The following is a 10,409-nucleotide window of genomic DNA, read 5'->3' as shown; positions in this document are numbered from 1 at the left end:
TCTCAAGCTTAAAAATATAATATATATGTGTGTGTGTGTGTATACACACACACACATATAATTTTTAAGCTTGAGATCTCCTAAAACCCTTAGATATAATATTCTATTCTATTAATATTATTTTCAAGCTTGTGGTCTCATAAAACCCATACATCCTATATTATATTATATTTATAATATTTTCAAGCTTGAGATCTCCTAAAACCCTTACAATCCTATATTATATTATAAATATATTACGTTCAAGCTCATGAAGTCCTAAAATCCTATATTATAATATATATTATTTTCAAGCTTGAGGTCTCCTAAAACCCTTACATCCTATATTATATTTATAATATTTTCAAGCTTGAGATCTCCTAAAACCCCTTACAATCCTATATTATAAAGATATTATTTTCAAGCTCATGAAGTCCTAAAATCCTATTTTATAACATATATTATTTTCAAGCTTGTGGTCTCCTAAAACCCTTACATCCTATATTATATTTAAATATTTTCAAACATGAGATCTCCTAAAATCATTACAATCCTATATTATAGTATGAATTTATTATTTTCAAGATCATGATGTCCTAAAACTATATTATATTATAATATATATTATTTTCAAGCTTGTGGTCTCCTAAAACCCTTACAATCCTATATTATAGTATGAATTTATTATTTTCAAGATCATGATGTCTAAAATTCTATATTATAATATATATTATTTTCAAGCTAAAACTCTTACAATCCTATATTATAATTATAATATTTTCAAGCTTGAGATCTCCTAAAACCCTCACAATCCTATATTATATTTATAATATTTTCAAGCTTGAGATCTCCTAAAACCCTTACATCCTATATTTATAATACAGTAGAGTCTCACTTATCCAAGCTAAACGGACCGGCAGAACCTTGGATAAGCAAATATCTTGGATAATAAGGAGGGATTAAGGAAAAGCCTATAAAACATCAAATTAGGTTATGATTTTACAAATTAAGCACCAAAACATGTTATACAACAAATTTGACAGAAAAAGTAGTTCAATACACAGTAATGCTACATAGTAATTACTGTATTAATGAATTTAGTACCAAAATATCACGATGTATTGAAAACATTGACTACAAAAATGCGTTGGATAATCCAGAACGTTGGATAAGCGAGTGTTAGATAAGTGAGACTCTACTGTATATATGTTTGTGTGTGTGTGTTATATCTAAGGGTTTTAGGAGATCTCAAGTTTAAAAAATAATATGTGTGTGTGTGTGTGTATAAATATTATTTTTAAGCTTGAGATCTCCTAAAACCCTTAGATATAACACACACACACACATATATAAATTTTAAGCTTGAGATCTCCTAAAACCCTTAGATATAACACACACATATAATTTTTAAGCTTGAGATCTCTTAAAACCCTTAGATATAACACACACATATAATTTTTAAGCTTGAGATCTCTTAAAACCCTTAGATATAACACACACACACAATTTTTAAGCTTGAGATCTCCTAAAACCCTTAGATATAACACACACACACACAATTTTTAAGCTTGAGATCTCCTAAAACCCTTAGATATAACACAAACACACACACACATATATAATTTTTAAGCTTGAGATCTCCTAAAACCCTTAGATATAACACACACACACACACACACATAATTTTTAAGCTTGAGATCTCCTAAAACCCTTAGATATAACACACACACACACACACACACACACACAATTTTTAAGCTTGAGATCTCCTAACACCCTTAGATATAACACACACACACACACACATATAATTTTTAAGCTTGAGATCTCCTAACACCCTTAGATATAACACAAACACACACACACATATAATTTTTAAGCTTGAGATCTCCTAACACCCTTAGATATAACACACACACACACACACACACAATTTTTAAGCTTGAGATCTCCTAACACCCTTAGATATAACACACACACACACACACATATAATTTTTAAGCTTGAGATCTCCTAACACCCTTAGATATAACACAAACACACACACACATATAATTTTTAAGCTTGAGATCTCCTAAAACCCTTAGATATAATATTCTATTAATATTATTTCCAAGCTTGTGGTCTCCTAAAACCCTTACATCCTATATTATATTTATAGTATTTTCAAGCTCATGGAGCCCCAAAATCCTAAATTATGTTGGGCGTGGAATTGTGGGAGTTGTAGTCCACCGCACCTGGAGGGAGGGAAGGCGGGGCCGAGGCCCTCCTCCTCCTCCTCGCCATGCCGCCCTCGGGGCTGGTGCTCCTGCTGCTGCTGGTGGGCGAGTCCGAGGCTCCTCCGGCCTCCTCCCCGGCGCCCTGGTGCCCCTTCCAGGCCTCGTCCTCCCCGGGTGGGCTCTGCTTCCGACTCCCGGCGCTGGGCTTCCAATGCCAGCCGCGGAGCTGCACGGCGCACCGCTCCCCCGGCAGCGCGCTGAGGGCCAACGTGCTCCGCAACGGTAGTGTCCTCCTCCAGTGGGCCTGGCCCCCGCCCGGCTCACCTCCTTCAAGCCCACCTCGGGGATTCCGCCTCTCCTGCTCGTGGGAAGGCCCCGAGGCGCGCTTCCCGTGCGACAGCGTCCGCCTGGGCGCCCACTGCCGCGACTACCTGCTCCCCGAGGCGCACGGGGGGCTCCGCTACCGCCTCTGCCTCCAGCCCCTCTTCGCGCCTGAGGGGGAGAAAGGCGGCGACGAGGCCTCGCCCCCGGAGTGCGTGGAGTTCGCCGCCGAGCCCGCGGGGCCCCGGGACATCGTGGTCGCCATGGCCGCCGTCGGGGGCGCCATCTGCGTCATGCTGGTCCTCATCTGCCTCCTCGTGGCCTACCTCACCGAGAGCCTGCCCCCCGCCAGGCCCGCCGGAGGGACACAAGCCTGACCCCAGGAAAGGGCTCGTCCACCACGGCGGACTGACAGGAAAAGCTCTGCCAAGATGGCGCCCTGAGGGAATGGCTTTTACAAGACAGCGGCCTGAGGGAATGGCGTTTACAAAATGGCGGCCTGACAGGAAAAGCTCTTCCATGATGGCGCCCTGAGGGAAGAGCTTTTCCATGAGGACCTCCCGAAGGATACGGCCTGAGGGAATGGAGTTTACAAGATATGGCCTGAGGCAATGGCGTTTACAAAATGGCGGCCTGACAGGAAAAGCTCTTCCAAGATGGCGCCCTGAGGGAAGAGCTTTTCCACAAGGACCTCCCAAAGGATACGGCCTGAGGGAATGGCTCTTCCAAGATGGCACTCTGACAGGAAAAGCTCTTCCATGATGGCGGCCTGAAAGAATGGCGCTTACAAGATGGCTGCCTGAGGGAATGGAGTTTACAAGATGGCGCCCTGACAGGAAAATGTCTTCCATGATGGCGCCCTGAGGGAAGAGCTCTTCCATGAGGACCTCCCAAAGGAAACGGCCTGAGGGAATGGCTCTTCCAAGATGGTGGCCTGAAAGAATGGCTCTTACAAGCTGGCGGCCTGTAGGAATGGCTCTTACAAGATGGCAACCTGAGGGAAGCTCTTCCCTGATGGCACTCTTCCATGAGGACCTCCCAAAGGAAACGGCCTGAGGGAATGGCTCTTCCAAGATGGTGGCCTGAAAGAATGGCTCTTACAAGCTGGCGGCCTGAAGGAATGGCTCTTACAAGATGGCAACCTGAGGGAAGCTCTTCCCTGATGGCGCTCTTCCATGAGGACCTCCCAAAGGAAACGGCCTGAGGGAATGGCTCTTCCAAGATGGCAACCTGACAGGAAAAGCTCATCCAAGATGGTGGCCTGAGGGAATGGCTCTTACAAGATGACGCCCTGACAGGAAAACGTCTTCCAAGATGGCGCCCTGAGGCATGAGCTCTTCCATGAGGACCTCCCAAAGGAAACGGCCTGAGGGAATGGCTCTTCCAAGATGGCGGCCTGAAGGAATGGCTCTTCCAGGATGGCAGCCTGAGGGAATGGCATTTACAAGATGGCAACCTGACAGGAAAAGCTCTTCCAAGTTGGTGGCCCAAGGGAATGGCATTTACAAAATGGTGACCTGACAGGAAAATGTCTTCCATGATGGCGCCCTGAGGGAATGGCTCTTCCAAGATGGCGACCTGACAGGAAAAGCTCATCCAAGATGGCAGCATGAGGGAATGGCTCTTATAAGATGGCAACCTGACAGGAAAAGCTCTTCCAAGATGGTGGCTCAAGGGTATGGCTCTTCCAAGACAGTGGCCTGAAGGAATCATGCTTCCAAGATGGCATGCTGAGGGAATGGCGTTTACAAGATGCGGCCTGACAGGAAAAGCTCTTCCAAGACGGCGGCCTGAGGGAATGGCTCTTACAAGACGGGGGCCTGAGGGAATGATGCTTCCAAGATGGCAGCCTGAGGGATTGGCGTTTACAAGATGGTGACCTGACAGGAAAAGGTCTTCCAAGATGGCGTCCTGAGGGAAGAGCTCTTCCATGAGGACCTCCCAAAGGAAACGGCCTGAAGGAATGGCTCTTCCAGGATGGCAGCCTGAGGGAATGGCATTTACAAGATGGCAACCTGACAGGAAAAGCTCTTCCAAGTTGGCGGCCCAAGGGAATGGCATTTACAAAATGGTGACCTGACAGGAAAACGTCTTCCATGATGGCACCCTGAGGGAATGGCTCTTCCCTCAGGGCTCTTCCAAGATGGCGACCTGACAGGAAAAGCTCATCCAAGATGGCAGCATGAGGGAATGGCTCTTATAAGATGGCAACCTGACAGGAAAAGCTCTTCCAAGATGGTGGCTCAAGGGTATGGCTCTTCCAAGACAGCGGCCTGAAGGAATCATGCTTCCAAGATGGCATGCTGAGGGAATGGCGTTTACAAGATGCGGCCTGACAGGAAAAGCTCTTCCAAGACGGTGGCCTGAGAGAATGGCTCTTCCAAGACAGCGGCCTGAAGGAACGATGCTTCCAAGATAGCAGCCTGAGGGAATGGCGTTTACAAGATGGCGCCCTGACAGGAAAGAGCTCTTCCATGAGGACATCCCGAAGGAAACGGCCTGAGGGAATGGCTCTTACAAGATGGCAACCTGACTGGAAAAGCTCTACCAAGATGGTGGCCTGAGGGAAGAGCTCTTCCATGAGGACTTCCCGAAGGAAACGGCTTGAGGGAATGGCTCTTACAAGATGGTAACCTGACAGGAAAAGCTCTTCCAAGATGGTGCCCTGAGGGAATGGTGTTTACAAGATAGCAGCCGAAGGGAATGGCGTTTACAAGACAGCGTTCTGAGGGAATGGTGTTTACAAGATGGCGGACTGAAGGAATGACTCTTACAAGACGGTGGCCTGAGGGAATGGCTCTTACAAGATGGTGCCCAGAGGGAAGAGCTCTTCCATGAGGACATGGAATGAGGCTGAAGGAAACAGCCTGAGGGAATGTCTCTTCCAAGATGGCGACCTGACAGGAAAAGCTCATCCAAGATGGCAGCCTGAAGGAATGATGCTTCCAAGATGGCAACCTGACAGGAAAAGCTCTTCCAAGATGGTGGCCCGAGGGTATGGCTCTTCCAAGACGATGGCCTGAAGGAATGATGCTTCCAAGATGGCAGGCTGAGGGAATGGCTCTTCCATGATGGCGCCCTGAAGGGAAAAGCTCTTCCAAGATGGCAGCCTGAGGGAATGGCGCTTACAAGATGGCAGCCAGAGGGAATGACTCTTATTTATTTATTTATTTATTTATTTACAGTATTTATATTCCGCCCTTCTCACCCCGAAGGGGACTCGGGGCGGATCACATTGCACACAGATAAGGCAAACATTCAATACGATAACATAGAACAGAGACAGAGCACGGGCTGGCCTCGAACTCATGACCTCTTGGTCAGAATGATTTGTCGCAGCTGGCTGCTAACCAGCCTGTGCCACAGCCCAGCTAAGATGGTGGCCTGAAGGAATGACTCTTACAAGATGGCCAGTTGACATATGGTAGACTCTTCTTGAGCCTGCACCTATGGGGATGGGTAGATGTTAGATAAAGGTAGTAGACTCTCAGTTAACCGGAACTTTCAAATTCAGATAAATAATTTTAAGTGGAAACGTTAGTTCAAGTTTGCCTTTATTTATCTCAATTGGCTTTTAATTCCTTGAGAGTTGCTCTTAAAAATAGAACACTAATATACTGCATATAATACCGCACCATAAACACAATATTAAAATGCTAATCAAAATCACATTAAGACAAGCTTCACTTAATGTGACACTGTTTTACCGTATTATAAAAACAGTGTTGTGAATGCAGTAATGTCATTAAGTTTGATTTATTTTGCTTGCGGGTTAGTTTATTTATTTACTACATTTATATCACGCTCTTCTCACCCCGAAGGGGACTCAGAGCGGCTTACAAATCAAATGGACATACAATATATTATTAGCACAGTACAATATAAGCATTAAATTACTATATAGTACTATATCATTATATGGTAGTATTATTAGTAATATTACATCTTCTATATATATAAAAGAGTGATGGTATCACGGCGACCCATAAAACAACAAAACTACAGGCCCTCCAACCTCGAAATTTGACAACACAACCCATCATCCACGCCTCTAGGTTGATACAACAACAAAAAAAGAAAAATAAAGTCCTAATTAGAGAGAGAGGAATAATTGCTTTTATCCAATTGCTGCCAGTTAGAAGGCTAAGCTCCTCCAACTTGGTCTCCTAGCAACCCAATAAAAAATAATAAAAAACGCTAAAAATTAATACAATAAAATACTATACTATAATAACAGAAAATAACTAAAAATAATACAAGAAAATAATAAAATATAATAAATAAAAATATAACTTACAATAAAATTAATAAAAAATTGCAAATAACGTCAAATAAAAATTACACAACTATTTTTAACCAATACCACTACCACTTTGCCACAGCAACGCGTGGCCGGGCACAGCTAGTTTAATATATAATTAATATTATTACATTGTATTATTGATATAATATTACAGTTGCTTGTGTTCTGGTTAACGGAGAGTCTACTATACATGGGCCTGCTTTGGAAAGAAATAGGGACACTCATCCATGGATGGGGATAAATCGGGAAAGTTTTTAAAATGAGAAATTGCAAAGGAAATGGACATGATGGTGGGCTGTTTAGGATCCACTTTTTCTTTCTTGTTTTCTGGCACTTTAACTCGAACCACTCTGTCCGCGATTCTTCTCTCCAAATGTGTTATTTGTGCGTTGTAAACACACCTACGAATATCCAAGATGGGAACGTACATCCTTTCCTATGAAAGTGACGTAAAGCCAGGGAAGAATGAATGTTTCTCTGAGAGTTTTCGAATGCCTCTTCCAACTTGCTCTGCTTTGGGACAAGTTTATTGAACTCCCGGTTGAGTCTTATTTCATCACTGTGTGCATCAATCAATGGATAACTTGCTTTTAGAAGCAAACACATGCAAAGTGGCCCTACACACCCAAATAAATACACAGAACTATGCAAATGTGTTGTCGAAGGCTTTCATGGCCGGAATCATTGAGTTGCTGTGAATTTTCCGGGCTGTATGGCCATATTCCAGAAGCCTTCTCTCCTGATGTTTTATCCACATCTATAGCAGGCATTCTCAGGTTGTGAGGTCTGTTGGAAGCTGCCATAGATGTAGGCAAAATGTCAGGAGAGAATGCTTCTGGAGTGTGGCCATATATCCCGGAAAACTTGCAGCAACCCAGGAGCAATTTCAGTTCCCAGTCTGCACTCATTGCCTTCTGTTTAGAGCTAATAAAATGGATCAAACAGAACTTTCTTTGGTACGTTTTATCTCTCTCTGTGGACTTCCATATACAGTAGAGTCTCACTTATCCAAGACTTGCTTATCCAAGGTTCTGGATTATCCAAGGCATTTTTGTAGTCAATGTTTTCAATATACAGTATCATGATATTTTGGTGCTAAATTCGTAAATACAGTAATTACAACATAACATTACTGCGTATTGAACTACTTTTCTGTCAAATTTGTTGTATAACATGATGTTTTGGTGCTTCATTTGTAAAATCATAACCTAATTTGATGTTTAATAGGCTTTTCCTTAATCCCTCCTTATTATCCAAGATATTTGCTTATCCAAGCTTCTGCCGGCCCGTTTAGCTTGGATAAGTGAGACTCTACTGTATATATTTTAACTTGTTTACACCTTGTTTTTTGGGCTTGGCCCCATGTTAGCCGCCCCGAGTCCCTTTGGGGTGATAGTGGCGGGATACAAAAGTAAAGTATTATTAATAATTAAGTATTAACAAAGCAGATAGGCTGCGGCAAGGTGAAGTGGCCCTCTGTGATGTTTCTGGGAAAGAGGAGTTGAAGTGGATTGCCTGTGACGTCTGTGCGGGGAAGGGAGAAAGAAAGGAAAGATGTATAAGGGAAACGGAGGAAGGAATGAAAGTTACAAAGAGCCTGTCCAAAGCAAAACAGTTTTGAAACTGCTTTAAATAGCTACTAGCTGTGCCCGGCCACGCGTTGCTGTGGCAAAGTGGTGGTGGTATTGGTTAAAAATTGTTGTGTAATTTTTATTTGACATTTGCATTTTTTATTAATTTTATTGTAAGTTATATTTTTATTTATTATATTTTATTATTTTCTTGTATTATTTTTAGTTATTTTCTGTTATTATAATATTTTATTGTATTAATTTTTAGTGTTTTTTATTATTTTTATTGAGTTGCTAGGAGACCAAGTGGGCGGAGCTTAGCCTTCTAACTGGCAGCAATTGGATTAAAGCAATTATTCCTCTCTCTCTAATGAGGACTTTATTTTTCTTTTCTTTTTGTTGTATCAACCTAGAGGCGTGGATGATGGGTTGTGTTGTCAAATTTCAAGGTTGGGGGGCCTGTAGTTTTGTGGGTCGCCGTGATGCCATCACTCTTTTATATATATAGATTGTAGATGGGTCCGAAGCGTGTACTGCCATGTGCAGATGGGGCGTCTCTTCCTCCCGGCCTGTTCTTTCCTTCCACAAGGACATTAATATCCCTAAAAGCAACCTTCCCCCAACTCCTGCCTCGCTCACAAAGTAATTACAGCTCTTAAGAAAATGCTGCCGGGGCATTCTTCTTTATCAGTCCCTGAATTTGTTCTGGCAAACGGCACAGTGGCTGGAAATAACTCATTCCCACCCCCTCCCGAAGCCCAGCCCGCCCTGTGATGTCTTTTCATCTTCCTTCTCCCTCCCACACCTATCTCTCAATGCAGGAAAAGGAGCCAGGATCAATAGGATTGACCTTGGGCTGAAACGTGGGCCCGGATGATCCATTTAGGATGCAGAGGTGTCTGAGCATGCTAAGCAGGATAATGCGATTGTGAGCCAGATAACTCTGCAGTTGGGGCTGGAGCACAAAGGAGTGTCAAGTCGTGACAATTAAATAGAATTTCACATCCTCAAGGGATTCATAGATGGAAAGCGGGGCATCTGTGGCCAAGCAGCTTCCTCCTCAATAGCTTTTGCCCACATCAGAGATTGTGAGATCTGTTGGAAACTAGGCAAGTGAGGTTTATATATCTGTGGAATGTTCAGGGAGGGAGAAATAACTCTTGTCTGTTGGAGGCAAGTGTGAATATTGCCATTGGCCAGCTTGTTTAGCATTTAATAGCCTTGCAGCTTCAAAGCTTGGCTGCTTCCTTCCTGGGGAAGTCTTTCCTTGGTGGGTGTTAGCTAGCCCTGATTATTTTCTGTCTGGAATTCCCTTGTTTTCCAAGCATAGTTTTTTATTTAATGTCCTGATTTTAGAGTTTTTTTTAATACCGGTAGCCAGATGGGAGCCTCCGGTGGCTCAGTGTGTTAATTGTTTATCATTTTATTGTTGTATGTTTTCAGGCTTGGTCCCCATGTAAGCTGCTCCAAGTCCCCATTGGGGAGATGGGGCGGGGTATAAAAATAAAGTTATTATTATTATTATTATTATTATTATTGAGCGCTGAGCTGCTGAACTTGCAAACCGAAAGGTCCCAGGTTCAAATCCGGGGAGCGGAATGAGCGCCCGCTGTTAGCTCCAGCTTCTGCCAACCTAGCAGTTCGAAAATATGCAAATGTGAGTAGATCAATAGGTACCACTCTGGCGGGAAGGTAACGGCGTTCCATGCAGTGATGCCGGCCACATGTCCTTGGAGGTGTCTACGGACAACACCGGCTCTTCGGCTTAGAAATGGAGATGAGCACCAACCCCTAGAGTCGGTCACGACTGGACTTAACGTCAGGGGAAATCTTTACCTTTACCTATTTTTTTTATTAGTATAATATTGTATTACATTATAATATTATTATCAATATTATAAGTATATACAATATATTATATATAGGGGAAACCTTTACCTTACCTAGCCAGATTTTATTCATTTTCATGGTCTCCTCCTGGCAGTGTGGACTCAGATAACGCAGTTCAAAACAAGT

The 10,409-nt window shown here is 43.2% G+C and overlaps 2 protein-coding genes across 2 annotated transcripts in view; one reads left to right on the top strand and one right to left on the bottom strand.

Moving 5' to 3' along the window:
- Positions 1-2,344, bottom strand: part of mib2 (MIB E3 ubiquitin protein ligase 2) — a 94,903-nt gene extending 92,559 nt beyond the window's left edge. Inside the window, exon 1 of the mRNA XM_062965781.1 lies at positions 2,217-2,344. The gene's annotated coding sequence lies outside the window, so the exon portion shown is untranslated. The remainder of the gene's footprint in view (positions 1-2,216) is intronic.
- fndc10 (fibronectin type III domain containing 10) lies at positions 2,264-9,920 on the top strand. Its single transcript, XM_062965788.1, has 2 exons — positions 2,264-2,988; positions 3,094-9,920. The coding sequence occupies exon 1, from the start codon at positions 2,264-2,266 to the stop codon at positions 2,894-2,896; it is 633 nt and encodes a 210-aa protein (XP_062821858.1). The 3' UTR covers positions 2,897-2,988; positions 3,094-9,920.
- Positions 9,921-10,409: the final 489 nt, after the last annotated feature.

Source organism: Anolis carolinensis, unplaced genomic scaffold (assembly GCF_035594765.1).
Source record: "Anolis carolinensis isolate JA03-04 unplaced genomic scaffold, rAnoCar3.1.pri scaffold_15, whole genome shotgun sequence".
Lineage (NCBI taxonomy): Eukaryota > Metazoa > Chordata > Lepidosauria > Squamata > Dactyloidae > Anolis > Anolis carolinensis.
The sequence above is the reverse complement of the archived record's forward strand: the minus strand, read 5'-3'. Positions and strand labels throughout refer to the sequence as shown.

Coding starts and splice junctions, on each gene's coding strand:
- fndc10 (XM_062965788.1), top strand. CDS start 2,264: ATGCCGCCCTCGGGGCTGGTGCTCCTGCTGCTGCTGGTGGGCGAGTCC.